The sequence below is a fragment of the Opisthocomus hoazin genome, chromosome W, assembly GCF_030867145.1.
Source record: "Opisthocomus hoazin isolate bOpiHoa1 chromosome W, bOpiHoa1.hap1, whole genome shotgun sequence".
NCBI classification, from domain to species: Eukaryota; Metazoa; Chordata; class Aves; order Opisthocomiformes; family Opisthocomidae; genus Opisthocomus; species Opisthocomus hoazin.
The window spans coordinates 223,714-247,157 of NC_134453.1; the positions used below are offsets into that span (position 1 = coordinate 223,714).

General features: G+C 40.4%; 1 protein-coding gene across 1 annotated transcript in view; it reads right to left on the reverse strand.

Annotated features, from left to right (window-relative positions):
* Positions 1-238: 238 nt before the first annotated feature.
* The window catches only part of LOC104328499 (mucosa-associated lymphoid tissue lymphoma translocation protein 1), a 34,170-nt gene continuing 10,964 nt past the window's right edge, over positions 239-23,444 (reverse strand). The window contains exons 7-17 of the mRNA XM_075446258.1: positions 22,845-22,877; positions 21,207-21,233; positions 20,281-20,316; positions 18,287-18,490; positions 12,605-12,782; positions 11,219-11,293; positions 10,046-10,173; positions 6,537-6,686; positions 4,894-5,051; positions 3,873-3,998; positions 239-3,098 (exon numbers count right to left, since the gene is read on the reverse strand). Of these exons, the coding sequence (XP_075302373.1) occupies positions 2,628-3,098; positions 3,873-3,998; positions 4,894-5,051; positions 6,537-6,686; positions 10,046-10,173; positions 11,219-11,293; positions 12,605-12,782; positions 18,287-18,490; positions 20,281-20,316; positions 21,207-21,233; positions 22,845-22,877 (1,586 nt within the window). The 3' untranslated portion in view covers positions 239-2,627. The remainder of the gene's footprint in view (positions 3,099-3,872; positions 3,999-4,893; positions 5,052-6,536; positions 6,687-10,045; positions 10,174-11,218; positions 11,294-12,604; positions 12,783-18,286; positions 18,491-20,280; positions 20,317-21,206; positions 21,234-22,844; positions 22,878-23,444) is intronic.

Consider the following 23,444-nt stretch of genomic DNA (forward strand, 5'->3'; position numbering starts at 1 on the left):
AAGGCATATAAACCTGCAAAAAAACCCACAACAAAACCAACCTTCTACTTCTAAGTGTATAGTTTGAGAAACCTGGACAGACCCAGAGTGCAGATATCTTGAGCTGAAGCTCATGATTCAGATTTCCCCTTCTTTTTTGTTAAGGAAACTATTTTATTATCTGCGTCGGTTTAATATAGTCTGGGGGCTTTTAAACTGGGAGGGGTGGAAGAATATAGCAACTACATATGCACAGATATATCGTTTTATGGACAACAGTTTATTACACAATAAGAAACAGAATAAGCTTTTATACAAACTAGAAAACTGTGACAACGTATCAGCTAATTATTACAGTACTAGACCAGATCTCAAGGTATAATATATTCAAGCCCCGCCTGGCCGCAGTGCTGTGCAGCCTGCTGCAGGTGACCCTGCTTCGGCAGGGGGTTGGACTGGATGACCCACAGAGGTCCCTTCCAACCCCGACCATCCTGTGATTCTGTGATTTATAAGTCAATTACACAGGGTAATTAATGCACAGGTACACCTCATTCATCAATAAACATTTCACTATTTAATATCCTCCAAAGGAGAAAGTCAGAAACCCAAGCTCATTGGCAGCTTACTGCAAGAATGGCTGTCATTTTAGAAATAACTACATTAAAATCCAGGTACATACATGCACCTTTCAGCACAGATGAATTTGAAGATATAGTTAATGATGCATTAAGATTCCTACCTGAAAGTCATCACAGCTGTGTACAGCACCTCTCTCAGCATCCAGCCAACACGCTGTGAGACTAACAGACCCCACGAGAAGAGTGGATCTCAGCTGAAGATTTAAACTAGTTTGTCCACCACATCAGTGAGACTCCATGACTTTAGTTTTTGCTACCTACTTAATGAAAAGCTCTACAATAATTTTTTCAAAGTAAAAAATTGTTTCATAATGGGGATCTTAATTAAAGCAGCACTGCTCATCAATACTACCTGGACAGGAAAGGCTACTACCCATATCTGAAAACTCCCTTGAAATTTAATTACCTCACACCCCAATATTTTCCTCCTTTCAAAACATCAAGACTTTTTAAGACCTAATAAAACATCAGTGTTCTCACACTCGTTCCCAGATACACATAGGCAGGCAAGCCACAGATTCTTCAGTATTTTGAAATAAAACCAAACATTAAAAAAATTAGTGTGCCTTTTTTCACCAAACTATTCAATCTGAATATGCAAAACAGTTTGGTGAGCAAAACTGCCCTTTCCTGAACACAGATCAAAAAATTTTGCAACGTCTAAAAGGTTTGGCAGCTAGCCCAAGCTAGGCCTATCTGTTCCCCTCGTCAGCAAAGCAATAAAGCACCATATGGCAGCAGCAAGTCTGGCTTTCCGTAAAGGATCAGCTGCCCTCTGAAGGTGCCTAAGCCCCTAACAGCGAGATTCTGGGGTTCAGAGGCTGAAGGACCTGCAAGACTGGCTTACTCCTGGCATCAGGTCGATGGAGAGATGAACTCCACCGCTGAGCTCCAGAGCCAACGCACCCAGGCAGGGCTACATATGGCGCGTCAGGTCGCGACACGAAGCAAGCGTCCTTCACCTTTGGCCGACTGCGTTTAACTTTGCTTTAGCCTTCCTACGTTTGTGTGTGCTGGAATCTTGATCTTGGATTTTCAGTTTTAGGGTAGACTTTTAGCATTTTCATTTGAATTAATATAAATTCATTTGGCCTGGAAAACAACTGAGTAGGGTTTGTTTGTTTTTGAGAATCACCACAAAAAAGCAACGGCTGGTGTCCAATAAACACCATTCCTGTACTTCGGCCTGAAGAACCCCAAAGTTTTCACTCATCTTGCCCATTCATTTTTAGCCTCCAGCATGTCTTACTGCGTGGCTAACTATACAATACTTTGCTTGCTATGAACAGGCACTTTTCCCTCACGTCTCCATTTAGTGTTCTTCCAGAACATGAAAAGACCACCCCTCCATAAATCAGATCAGCAAAAGTCTTCGGTGTGTCACATAAGAGAAAGATTATCGTAATAAGAACAATCCACCACAGTATGAACCTGTGACTTTGCTCCCTCTGACAATTTTTAATCTAGTTCTCTTTAAAAAAAACAAAAAAACAAACAAACAAAAAAACCCAATAATAATGGGTTACTTTACTAGCTCAGTTCAGTTTTTTTCTTTAATATCTCAAGAGAAACTTTGTCACCACAGCCAGGCTTTCATGCATCCATCCCCTAACAGAGGCAGGCAGCTTCCTCCCAGAAATGCTCAACTGCCTCTGTCTGTCAGCTGCTTGACTGCCAGAGAATGGCACAGGAACATCTGAGGAGTTCAGGTTTTTCCCTGCATCAAATGTCACATGGTAGGAGAAGAAGAATAAAAATCATGCCTTTTTCATTCCTAGATCTATCAGTCCAGTTTTGCCTCTTTGGATCTGAAAAATTGTCATCCTAAGCTCATTTCCAGTATGCCCAGGTTTCAGCTGGGAAAGAGTTGCCAGGTTATACTATGACAAGGTACCAGCTCTAGACTCTCCAATCCCTTTGTCCCGAAGCCCGCAAACTCCAGAAGCCGGATCAGCAGCGTGGAAGGTCCCCTGTTCAAGGATGGTACTCTGGTCTATTCTGAACACATCACAGCTGCTGCTGTTTAGAGAATCTGAGGTTGTCAGAGAGAAGGAATTCCAGTTCAACGGTATCATCAGTGGTCTCTACTGGTACATTAGTCTCTTCCACAGAGGGAGAGTAATTCCGTACTTTGTGTCTTGAAGCTAATATCCTTGAAGTCCCATTGCAAGAACATGCCTCCGGTTGTCTGATGCTGCCTGAGCAAATATGGTTTGGATGGTAAATGCCCGGACAGGAATTTGGTTGGCAGTGACTAGGGATGTCGTATTTCGTTGCCACCGGACTTGATTCTGTTTGATTATGAAAAGGATTATTAGCCATGCAACAGGTCTGGAGACAGTTATTATTTTTGTATCCATGATGAAGGCCTAATTTAGCAATAAGGGGCTTCCCAACATTAACTTCCTTTCTTTCATCCATTGTATCTTCTATTCCTGGATACTCATAGTGCAAACAAACAGTGAAGATCAAGTGTTCCTGTAAAAGAAGGAAAGGGGGGGAGGGGGATAAAAAGAAAAAAAACCCCAAGTTACGCTTCCTCCCCAAATAAATAATATAGGAAACACTATAGGCATAGTCCACTGGAGCAGGAGACTAACCTTTTTAGGAGCTACAGACATGTATTAGGCAAGACTTGCTTACTGAGGACCTCTTTTGGCTAATACTTGCTCACCCATTAGTCTTTATTTCTAGAAGCACTTACATTACCTCAGCTGCCAAAAGCACTAAAGAACAGGTACTAAGTGATGTCCAGCACAGATGTTCACGACACAAAGATCCACAGATAAACTTAACAGTGCCACAGTATGTTGAAGTGACAACCTTTCCAAAACTGCATGCCCAAGAGCACAGGCTGGAGTGGAAGGAGATGGCATGTAACATCCTCATCTCCTACTAACAACTTTGTAAGATGCAGCTCTGCTTCAGGTCACGCTCTTCTTGCGCTACAGAGCACAGGAACATCCCCACAGAGTGAACAGCTGATCTCCACAAAAATAATAATCTTGTCAAAGTTCAGTATGGGCCTAGAAAATGCAAAGTGCCTTGCACGATAGTATCAGGATTGTATATGCATTGATTCTCTGCCTTTTGCTTTTCAGCTAAGTCACTAAATCGTGCTATTAGCCATGTTTTCCCTCCAAAAAAACCCACTACTTATTATGCAGACAATACACAGCTACCTCAACAGAACTGCAAAGCAACATGATTAATGTAAACTGAACAGACTTGTGAGGAATGATATATATTAACCCTTAGTTTTTGCAGTGAACTTAGCCTGGTGTAGAGACAGTGTTTGGGAAGATCCTTTGATACTAAATAGCTTCCAGTTTCCTCAGGAGTTCCTTTATTGGCCTCTTTAGGATCCACATCCAGGTCCTGTTGCAAGAAAGAAACGAGAACTTAACTGAAGGTACAGAATTTGTAGATCACAAAATAGTAGTATTTCTTTATAAAAAGTCAGCATTTTCTTCTGAAAAGGAAAGTAAACACCAATCTTGGATTACTTGCAAAAGCTGCTCAAATCACTGTTCGTCACAGGCAGAGGGGGTTACATTTCAGTAGGTTACCCTCTTTTGCTGATGGTTCCTATCACACTTGCTGTGCTTGCTTCAGGGTTGCTCTTTTTTACCTAACTTCTACTATGCAGCACAGTACTGCAACACTAGTTCTGTGGGCTAAAAATACATGTATTTATTATGCACATTAACTCAAATATTTTATTCATCAAGCATCAGAGGTGTCCTGTTTGTTCTGTCTGAAAAGGTTTTCTGCCCCGTGTCCTCTTTCACAGACATGAAATAAGAACTTTTTTTGCCCCAAGGAGGTTTCTGTTTTACCCTTCGCGTTACTGTGACCAGCTGGATAACATCAATGGAACTGGACAGGATCACCCAGGTGCAAAGAACTGTAGAACTACAGCCTAAGAAACCTTGTCCTGCAAGGTAGATGTGTCCTCAGCTCACATAGGAGCTACTGACAATTAACTTCTTTAACTAAATATAGCAAATATTTCATATTAGACAATGGCAAAAAGGGAGACTTTGAAAAAGATGACCCCAGATTAATTTTAACGTATTAATATAAATATTAAAAATATGCTTTTAAAACAAAAAGTAAATGTGTGCCTCTGTAGAGACACACACATGTAAGCACCTGATTTCAAAAGTTTAGACCCATTTTATTACAAAAGACACAGCCTGACATGGACAGACCAGGCAGTTTTCAGCTTCATTGGAGGGAGATCACAGAGACACCACGAGGAAGCACTTACGAGTGCGAAGTCTGTAACGTAGGCTCTGCAAACTACTATTTCAGGTGGCTTCTTTACTATTCGCGTGTAGATTATCATGACATTGGAAAACTCGGCTGCAAACCCCAGCTGAATCTGAACACCACATTTGAATTCAAGATACATACTTTCTGGAAGCTCTGCAAATAAATAACACATCATTACATTCTAAATAAAACTTAGCATTATCTATTTTCTATTTTTTTAGTTAGTTTTTAAATTCAAAAGTTTTAAAAGGTATAGACCCCTTCCTCCTGCCCTCCCTCTACCTATCACTTACGCATTTACGCCGACGCAAACCAGGCTAGAAGCCAGTCAGGCAGCACCACAGTTTGCCGGTATCAAACAGTAACTGGCAGACTCTGCCAGAGAGAGCTGACTCAACTTCTGCTTCGCAGGTTTGTTTCCAATTTCTGTGCAACTACAACTAGCAAGGCAACATTTACTGCAACTAGGATATAGCTTACTGACCCAAGAATTTGTTTCCGTATCTTTAATCAAATCAGTAAGGTTAATACAGTATATATCCAATACATAGGAGACACAGCTACAGCATTATGAGAACCTTTGAATTTGACAGCAAAACAAGTGTTAGGTTCTTTTTTTTTTTTTTTCTTTTCATTTCACAGCCTATGCACACATGCACAAAGCCTAGCATGCAGCATTTTTCTTCTTTATATTTTGGATCCTTCTCAATCCATAGGAACGTATCTGAAAGTGCTCAAGGGTCAATGACATCATTTGGTGTCTGTAATGCTTTGTACTGATTTTTCTACTCCCACTAGAAGTGGATTATTTAACATTATCATAGACATACCTTTATACAAATATAAAGCCTACTCTCTCCCCAGATTCCAAACACATTCTCTTCTATGCAAGGCTTAAAACAAATAAACCATAAGATAACATTATGTCCTTACACTTTTTGTTTTGCACTTCAATCATTTAACAAACAAGAATTAAGGGCTTGATTCCGCAAATAGAAATCTACATCTGTGAGTCTGCTTACATGACTAGTTGAGTCTTAAAAATGCCATCCCTGACCCTCTGCCCAATCTGTCTAAGAAATTTTAAAACGCACTCCAGCCTATTTAGGTGAAAAAAATAAAAAGGTCTTAAACCCTACTGCCCTTCCTAAAAGAAGTCTAGAAAGCCTGGAACAGATCTCACCCTTAGTTTTGTTTTCTTAGCTGTACACATTGAAGACTCCTTCTCATCATACGCTTTTACCATACAGTTCACCTGGCTATTTTAGGTGATGACTTTAGAACAAGATGATAATGTCTTAAGTGTCATTGTTCGACACAAACAGACCACTGGGAGATTATGCCAGGAGGCAGACATCATGCAAGTCTCCCCTTCAGTGACTGAGTGGTCTTAAAAATACTTACTTGGGATGAATTCTGCATGTCACCTTGTTCATTATAATCTCATGTAGAGGTAAACCCCAACACCAAAATTTCCAAGATCTGAACATCCTAATGAAAATTCAGATATGAACTTGAATTTCTTCTACTTCCATGCAATACTACAACCCACAGACTATAGAGATTATTAAGCAAGTACATCCTCTTATTGTTCCCCACTGTGGAAGCAGGATCATCTAAAAGCAGACTGTACCATACCATGAGCTTTGGCCCACTGTAGGTTCCGTGCCAGAGACTCTGCAGAAGATGCGGTTTGTTGAATGGGATCAGTTAATGCCCTTTTCTCAGACAAACTGCTGCGAATCTCCAAAGCTTGCTTGCCTCTGGTAAGGTGACATTTGCCCATATCTAAAAATAAGATGCATATAGATTCTCTCAGAATCAATGCTGCTGAAATTCTAACTAAAATAAGTACATCACTGCAATGTTGTCTAGTTGCTACGGTTACGCCAGTGTCAGCACTTCCATAAAAACTTCACGAGTATTCATTGCTCAGCTATTCATTCACTTCAGGCTAAAACAGCACACCAGATGCTGAGGGTTTTGCTTGTGTCCTAGTCAACATGCTCACATGTATTTCAGAACCAGTTCAAGCAATATCACAGCTCTGATTCAGTAAGGTCTTAATTAAAGTGACTAATTTCATTGGAGGGGACCTCTAAAGAACTGGAGGCAAGTGGAGTATTTTAGGGGTCGATAAAGGGGCCAATGCCATTTATTTAACAGCATCAATAATGATCTGGATGACAGGACAGAGTGCGCCCTCGGCAACTTTGTAGGTGATTAAAATCTGCGCGTAGTGGCCGACACACCGGGGGGCTGTGCTGCCCTTCAGAGGGGTACGTACAAGCTGTAGAAGTGGGCAGAGGGGAATTGCATGAAGTTCAACAGTGTCAACACTGAGTCCTGCACCTGGGCAGGAACAACCCCATGCACCAGTACGGAAAGGGGACTGACCCACTGGAAGGCAGCTCTGCACATAAGGACCTTGGGGACCTGGTGGACACCAAGCTGACCACGAGCCAGCGAAGCATTCTTGTGGCAAAGGCAGCCAACAGGAACAAGGGAGGTGATCCCTCCTCTCTGGTCAGCACTGGTGAGGCCACATCTGGAGTGCCGGGTCCAATGCTGGGCTCACCACAAGAATGAGATGTACATACTGGAGAGAGTGCAGCGAAGGGTCAGACAGGAGGGACCTGGAACACCTCCCATGTGAGAGAAATATGAGGGAACTGGAGCATACTTTGTATGAGGAGATGCTGAGAGAGCTGAGACTTTACTGGAGAGAACGTGGCTCAGGGGACTTCTTATCAGTATGTACAAGTACTTGACGAGGGAAAGTAAAAGAGACAGAGCCAGACTCTTCTCAGTCAAGACCAGTGACAGCTCAGAAGGAACCAGATGCAAACTGAAATAGAGAAAATTCCACTTAACTATAAGAAACAACTTTCTACTTTAACAGTGATCAAACCCTGCAGGTTGTGCAGGGAGGTTGTGGAGTCTCCATCCTAGAAGACATTCAAAACCCACGTGGACAAGGTCCTGAGCAACCAGCTTTAGTTCACTCTGCTTTGAACAGGGTTGGACTTGACAATCTCCAGAGGTCCCTTCCAACTTTAACCAGCCTGCAATTCAAACTTACTCGCATTTTTTAGGGCCTCCCTATATTTAGTTCAGTGATGTTTTCAGATAGTTCTGCTGCTCGCAGAAAGTAAAAACCTATGGCCTGCAAAGTGAATTAAAAGAACGACTAGAAAATTTCCATTCGTGAGTTCATTAAAGAAAGAAACAGTGAAGGCTATTTACATGGAACACTTAACGTGAACACTCCTTCAAACATTTCCAAGTGTCATCAGTGCAGCGATGTACTAACACCCAGTCTCTGGTAATACTGACAACAATGGTTGTCACGTTGCCTGACAAATCCATCTTTCTCTCCACTCTGAGTTCAAGAATGAGATAAGTAGTGGGTCACACGTCAGAACATCTACAGCCTGTGACATTAACCTGGCAGCACAGATGAAGCAGTAAGTCAGTCATATTTTACAGGACACTTGGGGAAGTTTAGGGAAAATTAGTGCCAGCAGATTTGTGACATGTTCTTATGGCGAAGCCACAACCGCAGGGGAAAGAGGAGAGAGAAATCTCAGAGAATACTAACCCACCTAAGAACACCCAAAAGCAATGACAAAAGGGATGAGGGGAGGAAGAGGGTGAGAATATTTCTGGATATTTGTTCATTCTAAAATTTCTAAACTTCTTACGCAAGTTGAAAGACTGGTTGGTCTCTGAGCATTGCAAAATACAAGCAGGTGTCTGTTCTACTCTTACTCCTGCTTTGAACAGGCTGACAATGGGAGAAGGCAGGATGAAAACTAAAGACGCCGTATACTACAGACATAGCATTGATGCTAGGATGAACGGATTACAGGGCTCTCTTTTCACAAAAGAGTAACAGTGAGAATGTCCCAGAAGGCAAGAAAGATGAAGGAAAGGGAAGATACTGGGGCCTGCTTCAAAACAAAGAGTCAGGAATGATGGTTTAATGAATTTGGGCCTAAACACAGCAGCTGGTGAGCATCCAGCAGGAGCTTCACTAGAGCTTCTGCCAGGCTTGTGGGAAACACAGCTCTAGCTAGCTCTAGCTTCTACCACAGCAAATGGGAGGCCAGCAAGTCCTCAAATCCTTCCTTCGTGTTTAGGTAGTGGCAAAATTGAGTAGTACTGTAAGCAAATAAAAGCTTCACATTTCATTTCAATGTAGGTCCTGGGGGTATACTGGATGCCTATTGCCATGAATCTGACATAAATTCCATGCTTGTATTGCAGCTAGTCAACCAATGATCCCTTCCCTTTCCTCAGCAGAGCACTGGCAGAAGCTCTGTCAGTTTAATCTTTGCATTTAATTTGCAACAGTCTGACCTGTTGATAGCAGAACTTTACTGTGCATTTAGGATCCTCTGGGAATTTTTTCGGTCAAAAGACAGACTGGGCAAAATTCCGAGACCTGCAGTTGCCCCGAGCACACTGGAAACCACAGCAGAACTTGGCCAATTACGTACATGACCTACAAATCACAGGATCCTGCACAGACAGTGCTTTGTTAGTGGCTGTATCTATTCTTCTACGTTTTGAGCAAATGTTTGCACAGAAACAATACATTTTCCCTCAACGGTTTTCACTTTAGTGCTTCTCCCATCAATTACAAAAGACAATTACTGAACCAGACGTATTAAAACAGTGGATTGCCCTTTATAGTGCATTTATACCCTTTGATAGAAAGCAAATAATTATCATCACTATAGCACTCTTTGAGGTACGTAGGACTCAGTCACTTGTTTAAATGGATGTGGAAGTGACTGGACTACCACTAGCAGCTGACACCACAAAACAGAATAGTAATTTTTGTGGATGGATAATTCAAAGCTCCATGCAGAAAGACCCTCAGAATAAATAAGTTTCCCTAACAAGGAGAGTATAAAATTGATCACTATTAAAGAAGCTCAGATCCCTTTAGAATATCATGATCTTTGTTAATGTGCTGCCCAGTAGCACCTGCTTCTTGATAAAAGCTGCTGTTTTAACAAAATGCAACAACAAAGAGCTTGAAGTAGCGTAACGCATTCACCATGAGAAGAACATTTAAGCAAAGAAGTTTTTAGTAATGCGGGCTGAGAAGACTGTTAGCGCAGTAAGCTGGAGTTCACCTTCCGCAACCTCATCAAGCAGTACAGTAATCTTCTTGTCTTCTAACAAACGGTCCTTCAAGAACTTCATGAAGATTCCATTGGCCAACCCCGACTGCTGAATTTCAAAAGCTTCTGCTCCTTGGCACCTATGAGATCACCAGCATCAGACAAGGAATAAACACTGCAACATCTGCACGATTAAGATCAACATGAGGACAAAAGAAGAAAAGTTATGTTGGGAATGGGGGAAAGAAAGCCTACAATTTGAAAACGGGGTTGTGTTTAAGGGCAGCCTGCTCCTCGTTCATTTGCGAGCAGCTCATCCTGGGAAGACTTCACTTACAGTCAAGCCACAGACCACAGCTGATATCAAACTGTTTATACAAGGAGATTAAATTTCTCATAAAAGACTTCATTAAAGCTCTTGACAACTTCTATTCAACAGCTTTTGCACTTGACTTGAAAACTGATAGAGGTTATTTAGCTTTCTGCATAAGTAACCTCTTCAAACAGTTTCAAATGCAGTTGTAACTTTATTCTTTACACCTAGAATAAGAAGCAGAGAGGCCAACCTACATGCTACTCCTCCAATAATTTATTAATTTATATTTTTAACTTTTTTTTTTCCCCTTAAAATTTATCTTGCATTAACAAGAGGAGACACATGACTGAAGAGGGTGCAGCATGTAGCATCGACCGCTCCACAGCACTTGACCTTCTGTACAAGCTCACAGTGCAGCAAGTGCCATTAGGAACACCCAGGACTTAACTGCCCCTTCCCCATCAGCACCCACAAACAGAACATTATGGGTCTGAGGGTAAAATTTAATTTTTTCTTCTCTGCGTTTTTTTCATTTCTAATAAATAATACTGAGATAAGTGCACAACTCCCACAAGTAACCATTTAAAAAGGACCAGGAACACCGTCCAGGAGTCTGGTTTGCTGAAGGCAGTTCTCTGACTGGCGTTAGCCTGTATCTGAATGGGCACATTAAGTACTGGGAATCATTACTTACGCATTTCCACAGTCAGACTGTAAAAAACATAGTATAAGGACACAGATATGGATATATATTACTGGTCCTTTAGCACCACAGTTAGTATTTTCGTGTAAAAGATTAGCTGTACAATCTCAGTGGTCATTTCTGGCTTCAAAGCCTCTGTGGCATAGCAGGAGAAAAATTTCCTTACGTTGCATATCCAAAAACAATGTTGGCTGTAACCTTCAGAGCATCTAAGATAAGAATTGTGTCATCATACTCATTTCTGCAATAAATGGAAACACAAAAAAGTAAAATAATAATTTGAGAATGAACAATGTTGACAAACTCTACAGTTGTTCAAAACACTGAAAGGGCATAGTTCAGAAACAGTAGGTTTTTTTCTCCTACATTTCTGGAATGAATCCTGACTACTAGAAGTCAAAAATCAGCATCATCAATACTCTTCATGAAGACAATGAAAAGATACAGTCAGATATCATGCATTACCCAGATGAGGGCATGCTGTATTAACCAATACAGTTTGGCTACAATCTCTTAAAAAAGAATTTCTGATCTCTCCCCCCCCCCCCCCCCCCCCCCCCCCCCGGTGTCTGTGTAGTTAACGTGAGGCTTATGCAGCAGTATTTTCTATTTGGACAGCAGATCATGAAGCCGAAATGGGTCACTGGCATTTCATCTGCAGTGAAGTTTAGAGGCTCTGTGAACACCAAAGCACTAGCAATTTTCTATTATGAAACATTCCTTAGAGACCAATTTTCATCAGTGCTGACTGAAGAGCTGATTTCAAGTGCAAGTTTAATCGGGCATAGTAGTCTCTTAACATGGTAAGAAAATAGTACTTTGTTCAGAAAAATCTGATGAAGCAGTTGACTTTTCAGCTTTAAATAAAGATAAAAAATCCCCAGCACAAAAGCAGCGCGCAAAATCCATGCCTCTTAAGAGTTCTAAAATAAGCACTTTACTTGAGCCCTTCTGTCAAATTAACATGCCTTTGATCATATGGATCCTCCTTCCTCTCTGTAATGATGAAGACGGTTAATGATGCTAGGGGAAGGGGTCATTTTTCTTCTTCAAGATGCCTAATTTCACTTTTATCTAAAAAGACTGATACTTTGTAATTTTTAAACAACAACAAAAAATTGCCATTCAAATCAAGAGGCAAGTATCTGTCCATGGAAGCAAAAAGCCTAATCACCAGCTTCACATTTCCATCCAGGCCAAAGGCAAAATAAGTCTGAATGAAACCTACTGCCTTTAAAAGCATTCAGGTGCAGGCTGTGAATTCTCAGAACCGTGAACTTTGCGGCACACTGAATTCTGAGCCCAGACTAAAGACTTCTCCTCAGCTTGAAGTCCAGCTTTCTCTCCCTTGCTATTCTCTCATAGCAGCTGTTCAGTTTTATTTGTTCATTTTAAAATAGGCTCAGTTTTAATCTGTTGCTGCAGAGAATAAACTGAACTTTACAGTTGGTTCCCCAAACTACAGTCATTATACCCTCTCCCCCTATTGTGTAGCAAACCCATCTCTCAGACATTTAGTGTCAGTTCTCACTAGTCACAAATTAGATCATACCTTTTCCGACACATATCCAGCAGGAAAACATTGAGTCCCGTCTCTTTTTCCTGCATTAGTTTGAGGATGTTCTGGACACACAAACAGTTGGCAGATCGGTAGGGATTTGGAGCATCAATAGGAACCATGAAACTGTTCCCATAGTTTTCGTAGCCATGGCCAGCATAGTACAACAAACCTGAGAGTGCAAAATATAGGTGACTGAAAACGCAGTTCAAGAGTTATTGGAACATTTCTGTAAATCTTAGCACAGCCAAAACCTTCATGCACTATGTCCACAGTATTTGTCTGTGGGACATTATTATCATTCAAGCTACTCCAAGCAGGTTTTTTTTTTTTCATATCAATATGCCTATGTTAATACAGGAAGGAAGGGAAGGGGGGTGGGAAACCATGTTAACATCAACTTCACAATACAGACACACCAAATTTAAAAAAAAAAAAATTAAAAAAAAAATCACTCATGCAACAGAATCCATTAGATATTTGCATCAAACACACAAAGTTAAATACCCTTAAAATGCTTTAAGTAGAGTTATGACCTCTAACAGAAATAATCTGTTATGTATGATAACTCACAGACATGAGCCAGGAATTGTGCCAACTGTAAAACATCTTCTCCGCATGTGCAATTACAAAGCCTTGAGCAGCAGTGAGTCAGTGCAGGTTTTACAGATAGAAAAAAAGTAACACTGAACAGTTTGGATGGATTTTTTTTTTTAAATGAGAGATGCCGTCATCTTTAAAATTATTCTCCTTTGATTATTTTATGTTTTACTTACCATTAATCATTGGAAATTCTTAAAAGTACTTTAACTAGAAAAAAAAAATCAGAGAAACACCTTGCTTACACTATGAGAGCATTTGGCAAGTTTTTAGTTTTGCTGTTTCATCTGTGCAGTCAGTTTCTTAATTTGTTTTTGTCTTTCTTATAGGTAGGGATAAGAAATATTTTTACTTTTAGAGGGGGGAAAAAAAGGTCATTCTGTGATGATGTTTGGTAGGACTCTAGAACACATTCCCATTACCAAACTACCAACAACTCATTCATAGTTAATTGCATCTGCATCTCTTTACAGTTACAGACTCACAACTCTTGTGGGTCTACTAAACAAACAAATTCTGTGTGCTTACCTAAACACAAAAGATTATCCTACAGTCATCTCTCTTGTGTCGACACACAACAGTCTACAATAATTTAAGATTTAAAATCTTGAAAAAAAAAAACATGAAATAGTTTTGTACAAAGAAAACACATAATCGAATTTTAAAAAGTTTTTCTTAACCCTGAAAAAGGGAACTGCAACCTAGGGCTTAGATTTTACTTACAAGAATAAAAATGTAGATATTAAAGCCATATCAATTTGCAGTAAGATTAGATGATCTTAGCATTAATAACCTCCACTGCCATAAAATGCAGTTACCAGAAGCTTGTACGATTAAATGGAATTTTCCTATTGTCTGTGCCCCGTGCTATTTTTGTTCACCTATGGGGCAAGTTCCATCTTCTAAAAAGAATTTTTATTTATCTATACAAAGCAGTCTATGGGTCACATCTTCAATTAGTATATAGTGGTGCAGCTGAGTTAAAGTCAACAGAGATATGAAAATTTATGCTAACTGGAGATACGGTCTTATGTCACTGTTCTTACTAAGAATAGCTGCGAAATTTACGTCACTACAAAACTTCAATATTCAGAAAAAACAAAGGAAGCCTTACCCTAACATACTAAAATGATCTACATTTAAGTCAGCTCGTGCAGGTAGATACGCTAGGTGTTTTTACCTTTTCATTACAGATAGCTGCAACAAACAAAAATACTTCTCTCGCAGAGCACTGCTCTTTGTGTAACGGAATACCAAGGTATAACTATAGCCCTTCAAACTAAGCCTTTGGTTCTCTTGTAAGCTCTCAAGTCATTAACAACTATGCCAAGACCTTGCAAACTGCTCCATTCAATCAACAGCGCTCAGTTTCTTTTTATGGGAAACACGCATAGTCAAGCAGCCAGCAAGTGCATACAAGGTAAACTCGAGGACGCAAGGCTTCACCTCAGCAAAGAGCCTCATGTTTACCCCTCTGCCACAGGCTTGGAAAACGGCAACAGCTTTAGTCAATTAAAAGTTGTATTTCCAAAGGGCACAGAATTTAACGTGTATGATTAAAAACCTACACAAAGGTGCTACTGGGCTATTTAGAAGATTCCAATGGTTACCTGAGTTTCAAGAGTTAAAAACGAAGTTAAGCACCAAGTGCATGACTCCATGTCAGGTTCCAAGTTAAAAGGAAACTCTTCAATCTGATTTCCACAGAGTTTGGATTGGGACCTAAATCAAGGCTATACCTGAGATTATATACATCTGAGCCTACGTTAGGCGAGTAGTTGGACTGACCGAAGGAAACAAGGCTAATACAAAGCACGATTTATCAGAGTATTTCCTCAATTATTTCTGAAATATTTCTATTCGCAAATACATTTCTTTTATATCCTTAAGCAGATGACTGTGCTATGCTTATTTGATGAGTACCTGCAACAGTTAATACGTTGAGCTCAAGATCCCAAATAAATCTCTGCATACCCAGAGGAAACATGTTTGGAGGGCCTCATTAGACACTTTGCCACAACAATTTTAAGTAGGCTCAAGTTCCTCACAGACGTCAGCATTTAAGTGATATCTGTGTCTCTCTCCCTCCTTTTTTTTTTTTTTAAAGAAAGCAGTCTAACTATTTTTAGCCTTTAAAACATACAAGTCTACGGTTTTACTCTTTGTGGAATACAAGATTAACTGCACCCTACATTTAGAACAACATAAATTAAGCCATTAGAGGAGAGAATCATTACCACTTTGTTTACTACACCTGCTCTTAAGCAACAATATCTGAAATGCCACTTTCCTGGCAGTAAGCAAGAATTACACAATGTCATATTAGGCATCATGAATGTGTGTAACAAGGACTAAACAGACGTAGCCACTATGCCTCTTCTGTTTGGAGCTATGCCCACTAAAACCGCAATAAATCATTATCTATTTGTGCACTGACAGCATCTTTTACATGCTTTAAGCCATTAATAGCCACCATCCAGAAAGAACAAAGTGACCATTTAAATTGAAGCAGCTATTGCCAAACAGTACTGACAAAATGGTCTGCTTACCTTTCAGAAATATCAACTTGCTGGAAAAATACAACTGCAAAAATACGCCTTATAGGAGCTTTCATATAGTGCTGGTGAGAAACTCATCAAAGCCTTTCAGTACTTTATTTTCTAAATTCATGCCAACAATTACAGAAAAAAAAATTGAGAAGGTGCAAGAATCTGAAAGCTCACTCAAATGTGTAAGGACATCTATTTCCCAGGGAACAAAAAAAAAGAAAACCGCTATCAGAACACCTACTATACTCTATTGCCATAATTAGTCTTCATGTCATGCAAGTTGTGGCTCTGACATAAATGCCCAAATGTCAGATCAGCCAGTTCTGCGCAGACAGAGCATCAGGTAACACACCATTAAAAAAGTCAAATAATCTGACCTTGGGTTCCAAAAAAGAATCAAATAATGTTTTCTCGTGTGGGCGTTACTATACGAATTCTGCAATTTAAACAGGACAACTGGCACAGCTTTTTGGTCTTTGTTCTAAATCATTTCTGGAGTTGTTTATGCAATCTTAGCTTTTAGAAAAATGACAGAACTAGTGGCAGTCAGCAGCAAACTCCTCAAAGCCCACAGAAGAACTTTTCTTACACCCCAAGCTAGGTCTTTCTAGGCCTTTTCCACACCAGACATGAAGGGTTTTGCTCTGTGCATCAATTTCACCATGTCCTGTCCCAGCTAGCGCAGCCACCAACCAGTTCTGTCTTGTGCTTTGTCCCTCAAAATCACGTTTATGCAAGACAAGGAATCCCAATATATGAGTAATCATCGAAGAATCAAGGCATATCAGACCTGACTGGTTAGTCATTACCCCAGCAAAAGGCACCTCCTGTGCAGTATGTGGAGAAGAGCTTAAAATTGGTATTAATATTCTATTACAGGTACCTTATAAATGGATATGTGACTCAAATAACAAAAACTTAGAGGAAAAAAAAATGTGTTAAATGCACATCTTTTAGTATGCATACTTTGTTTAATTTGTCCTCTTACAACTTAAACCAATTAAGCTTTCCATCTAATGTGCAAAGGCACAAAGAAAGAATACATTTTATACTCTATATTCAGACCTGTGAAACAGCAGTTGTACCTGAGTTTTGCCCAAACAGGAATCTTAGTATTTAACTCAGTGCAAAGTCCTTTACTATCGACAACTGCAGAAAGCCAGAACCTGAAGTCCACAGCTCACCTATTTCTCAGTTGGTGCCTTTCCTTACGCAAGGTGTATTCTGCAAAGGATAATGTGAATTCTTCTCCGTTTTATTTTACTTCTTTAATGTGCATAGACATAACTTCGGAGAACTACATTTTCATTTTATATAAACTCCTTTTCAATCTGCTTTCTGAAGTAGAAATCCAGGTTTGCACTATCAAGGACGTGAAAAACTCTGTGCTTGCCAGGCCAGTATCACAGTAACTGAAAGGAACCAGCAATTCAAACTAAGGATTGGCAAAAAAGAGGAGGGAAAGAAAGACTGCATCCAGCCTGTTAAGGGTTACGCCCTAACTCTAAAGCACAATGTTTTCCTCTTATTTCTGCACTGCGTATTTTATTTTGTAACATCATGAGATACACTGTGCTGCTATGCCCGCCTGCCCCCCCCAACACACCTGGTATCAGAGCGCAGCTCACTGTCAAGGCAAAGCAAAGCAGCCCTCTTCCTCTGTTCTGTACAGAGCTGTCGATCGAGGAGTAAGAGAGCAGTGCAGCCCCTCTCAAAGAGCGCCAGAAGGACGGAAATCCAGAAGGAAAGGGTGTTCTGCAGACATCCAGTAGAAAGAGAGGGGGTGAACGGGAGGGACAGCAAGTCCAGGACACATTCCATGCTGTATGTAGGACTGCTCCCCACCTCCCAACAGAAAGGCAGCCTAGCTGTCTAAGTACGCCAAGGGATCGGGCGACCCTACCCAAATCATTAACTTGCAGGCACGGGGAAGGAGGACAGCAGAACAGGAGTTTACGAAGAAGGTGTTTAAGAGGTCTCCTAAAAGCAGCAAGGACTGCTGCCAAGACGACGTGTAGTCTTGTATACTGCAGTCACGCAGTTTTCAACTACTCTGCTACTTGTCTGTTTCCATAATACACTAATACAGGTGACAACAAACTATTCTTGCTCTTGCTTAAAAAAGACTACTACAAACTAGTACTAATGACTTCTTGTTACAAATATGCATCTTCTGCGGAGCACGTTGTCAAACACGCTCGCTATACAGGCGCAGCAGCTTTCAGCAGGCAAACGCATCCGTACCGTCACACAAAAAAGTGCACTCCAGTTTTAGGCATGGTTAAAGAAAAAAGTTCAAACATTTTATCTGTTCTAAGGATAAAGAAACAGTAACATTTTAACCAAAGTCAAAGAATATGCTGGTGGGTGTTTTTAACGTACTTTTCCCATTCTCCATCCTGCTATTTACAGTGAAGTTTGTTTTGCTGTCACGTACAGTGAGCTGGCAGAGGTAAGCACCAGATGTTTGTGTACATGATACATCTCCAAACTGACCCACTGCAGAAGGGACATCACATGCTCTTACCATATACTCCTTTGTCCAGGAGCAGTAAAAATTCATCCACTGCATTTCGCATCTCAGACTCCGTAAGATCCAGCAAAGAAACAACTTTGAAATCCAGCTGTCTTAGTAAATTAGTCAATTCATGGACATCTACCATCGGAGCCTTGAGTTGGGGGTGATTCCAGTAGCTCATATTTCCTATTAACAGAGCTACCTTGTCTGTTGCTGCAGAGACAAAAGAAAACCAAAACCACAGCACATTTATGTATTCCATGGGTTCAATACCTTTAAATTTAATTTCTTCTAAAGTGAAATCTCACTTCAGGCAGAACATTTTATATGATTTTAAGTATCATCCTATATCCACAATACAGTTCAACTCTCTTTTCATCCAAAAAACCCCATTGCAGCATGGTCTGACAATCAACGTATCTGAACTGTGATGCCTCTCAGACTGGATAATCTGTCAAGAAGAGAGTCACTAAGGCTACCTCCCATTTCTTTCATTTTCCTGAAAGAACAATTACTGAATTCCCCCAAGCAAGAAGAAATTTAATAAACATGAAAATTCTTACGGCAAATTGCCAAAGCTATGGCCAGTATACTTTCCCCGAACCCTCAAAATTTCTTATGCTTCTTAAAAATCAAACAAAAACCCACCACACACAAAAGACCACTTTCACATCCCCATCTCCTGTGTCCCATCTCTCTAAAACACGGTACATTTAGGTGGAAACTTTTACAGGTCAGAAGTAAAGTCTTTCTTCTGTTAAGGTTTTACTGTTGCTCTGGTTAAACACAATTATACAGGACGTGAGAAATTTGCAAAATTCAGCGGGAAGTCTACTGCTTTCATTTTAATAAAGGCAGAAGTAATTCTGTCAAAAGTAAACAAAGCAGCAATGAAAGGGGAAAAAAGTCACATTGACAGAAACGCTTTAGAGACCACTAGCCTGATTTTTATCCCCAAATTGCACACTAAGTTACAGAAAGGCACTTATTCAAAGCAAGGCACTTCCTCCCTGGTGTGTTCCTTCTCTTCTCCAATAGGAATTACTGTCTCATAGCTCTGGTGGGAAACGAGACCACGCAAACGCCCCACTCCTGCTCCAGAGTCAGCAACCCCACACAGCTTGATCCAGAAGAGAAGCTCTGCCCACAGCCTCAGTGTCTGGTATTGCACCGCCTTCAACCACGATGTTTTCAACATTTTTGCAGGTGGAAAACCTCCAAAGTCTTGAACAGCATGAACTATTTTGAACAGCAGAGACTGACAGTGGCATACTGTCATTGAAAAACACTTTTAAAATGACAAGCTTTCTAATTAATTTAGAAAAGATGAACCAGGACCGGGGAGTACTTACACTCCCTCTCACACTGATCAGCCTGAAAGAGCAGTAAAATTTTGACAGAGGCCAGCAGCCTTTCCACCTGGTTTAACATTGACAAGACAACACGTCTGACCACAGTCAAGTCTACCATGCAAACTTAGGAATGTGGTTAAAAAACCCCAGCAACTCTTCTTCACAACACACATGTGCTATCCATCTATCTTTACGAGCTTCAGCTCAGGATCAAAACATCCACACACGTGCACAGGAAGAGCTGAGCTTGCAGGGGCAGCGCACCCTTCGCAGACAGGCTACCAGTCCTCTTTATCACATCATCCTAATGCCACCACCTCCAACTGTCAAAGTATTCAAAGTCATGGAGTAACACACTTGCTAAGGTCACGTCCAGAGGAATTTGAAACAGTAAACTGAAACAGATGAGAAGCTGCAGACGCTCCACCAAGTCACTAAAAATACTGGTGCCCTTACCACAGTTTACTGCTGAAAGGGCATGTAAGTATTATAAAGGACCATAAAAACAGACAAAGGTCTCCCTCCCTGCAGCTATTTACACAAACTACAGTTATTCCACTAGCAATGGCAGAAGCAGCAATACTCAGAAGAAGCAAAATCTATTTCCTAGATATGAAATACATACATTCATTACAGCTACAAACTACTTACCAACGGGTCTGGGATTTGATTGCTCTTGTAGGTCTGCTTGAAAGAGATTCAAAGAGCAGATCATCAGCAACTACAGTCATAGTTCCAACGTCCAAAATGAACCGCGTGTTCCATACAGCCATAGTCTATCGGTACTGCTTTACCTAACAAGGTACTAGTTTAAGACAAAAAAAAGTAGTCTTTGTTCTGGTGGGGTTTTGGGGTGTTGTGTTGCTGTTGTTTACCTGATTTCCTTCACCCTCTTCCAGCAAACATAGCCTAACAGGATATGAATAGCTAGTTCTCTAAATTAAGACATAATAGATGCTTACAGCATAATTTTGAATCTCGCAAACTGCCCATCAGCATCTTCAGTAACATCCGAAACAGTACCTCCTCTCCAAATGAAATGCAGACATGCAAGATGGGGGCTGCTTAGCAGGGATGACTGCTTGTATGTGACAATTCTTTTATTTTGTACTTCACAGAGGGATGGTAGAGCCAATGCTCTGCCAAGAGAGGAGGTAAGCAATATGCCAAAGTGGTACACTTTGGATAACATATTATGTATCATGACAGTACCACTTCAGTGACTAAAACTGAGTCTTGGCAAAAGCAAACCGATCTTTGGTGTCTAACCTAGGAAACTGTATGACCTCTGTGATTTGAGATTTTGGGAACACCGTATCAGGGATAATCCCTTATGGAGCACTGTTCCAGATCTATGTTTCTATAAAAACATCAATGTGATTCACTACATTCTTCAAGTTAATTTATTGGAACATGAAAGCTGTGCTTCTCTTAACATAATGATTACCCCTATTAAATCCTCAGTTACAAATACATCCAAATAAGGCAAAGTATATATTGTAACCCAGCTAGGCTTCAGTGATTTATAACATACAATGAAGATGTGAAACTGAAGTGTTTCAAAACTTACCACTTACCTGGTTTTTGAAGATCACTTAGATCTTCTGTGAAGAAATACACCAGTCAAATCACAGTTTAAACAAGAAGCAAAAAAAATACATTTTTTATTAATAAAAATATCATGAAGTTTCATGCCATTAGTAGCAGAAGCCAAATGTTAGAAAACAAACTACCTTTCTAAAATACTTCTGGCTTTGCATTTCTGTAAATGTAACCTTTCATATGTTTATTCCACATGCAGAGAAGAGAAAATCCTACACCAATATACTGAGCTATGCTAGACACAGCATAGTAATACAGCAGATCTCAAAACAAAGGGAGAAACACATACTATGCCTCCATCCCGCAGACGTGCAAGCAGCCTGAATGACAAGATGTCACAATCACCCATTTGGAAAATACATGTTTGAGGGACTGCTGAAAAAGCAACATCCTGCGCAAGAACTCTTACTTCGTAAAGCCACACATATTCAGAAAGACTTCAGATACAATTTTCACACATTTTAAGCTACCACAGGTTTCACCTAATTATCCTGAGAACACTGGAAACTATGGAAAAGAAAAATCATTCTTCGGGTGTTGACGTAGCTTAGTAGCAGAATGATGTTGCATCCAAGCAAACTGTCGTTTTGAGTGTAGATCTCCACAGATAATACAGTGATTATCATCTGCTTCAAAGTGTAGTTGAATTACAGGTAACGAGGGGGCTTCTGCGTAGCACTCCATCAGGTAATGCAGACACCTCCAAGCCAGAAAAGACGTGAAGGCTTAGAGAGATGATTGGTCTCAGAAGCTATGCCATGGAAGTGGCTGACACTGAAATGCGTGTCACTTGAATGTTCCAGTGAGCGACAGTACACAACCCCCTCACAATGCTAAACCTTTAACAAAAGGGCTAAAGGGAAACACCAGGTCTGGTTAAACTTTGAACAAGAAATGCTGTAAAGTAGTTTAATTCCAAGAAAACTCTATAAAAAAGCCAGGCCATTTCACGTACTTTGCAAATGTATTTGTTTTTTTCCATTGTTGGTAGGTAAGCTGGGATGGGAGGGGCTGCTGTAAGCAGCCTTACATCTTTATATATGATCCCCTATGATGTAAATATTACATATTTGACATGCTTGGTAATCAAGGGATGATATCAACATCATAGGTCACAAAACACTTCTTCCTCCCCCACTGCAGCAACACAAAGGAGAACAGGAATCATCCTAATGAGGTTGCTGGAAACACCTCTTGCAGACAGAGCTGACAGTGGAAGTAGCTCTATCCAGCTCTCTGAAGTCACCCATGTTCCTAGACATATTCAGCTTTTCTTGCAAGGATGTTGCCTCCCGAGTCCAGCCAAAGAAATCTTGAGATCTTTACATTTTACTAGAAACTGTAAGCACAGGACACAAAACCAATGCAAAAATCAAACACCTTTGATCACTACAGAAGAAGAAAGCAGCTTGGTTTTCCTTCTGTGTGCTCTAGACCATGGTATCAAGGCAAAGAAGAGAGAAGCACATGCAAAGAACGTTGCATCACACATCAGTGTTTTAAAGTAGACTGAAGCTCTTAACCCACACATGCTTTTCAGCAACAGACTCAACAATCTGTCATCCCCATCATTAATTTTTAAAAATTGATTCACAACTAAAGATCTACTTTACCTTCTGTGCACTCCACTGCCATAGCTTTCCTTCCTTGTGTTTTAAGGGGAGGGAAAAAATTGGAAGACAATTGCTCTCAGTTATGAGAGTTAGCACACAAAGTGGAAGACAAAGGTCACTTCCAAGCTTCTCTGCAATGTCTCATTTTATAGCAGTATAAACCAGCACTGACCACAACACTGTAATTATTACTAAAGCTCAGAAGTACTAAACTAGAATATCTCTTAGGATAGGAGAGAACTTTTCATATGAATTACGCAATAGCATTCCCAAATAGAACTGGAAGCTATACAAACAGATCTTCTCCTCTTTAGTTTACTGCAGATACACGCACACACACTGAACCGTGTTGTATTCATTTATGCTGATTGCTATGAATAATCTCACCTGTCCTGATTGATGAAGGACTCAGTGTAACACAGCCCATATCACCAAACAGGGTTAAACTGCTTTTTAAATTGTCAAAAGCCATGAAGAAATCAGCGTGCAATCTGCTGACAAGACACGTACGTGCTAGCAATGCCCCAGAGTGGCAGCATTTCTATGCTGGTTACCATAAAAACCCAAAGCACTTTATAATTGAAAAAGCTCTAAAATTCC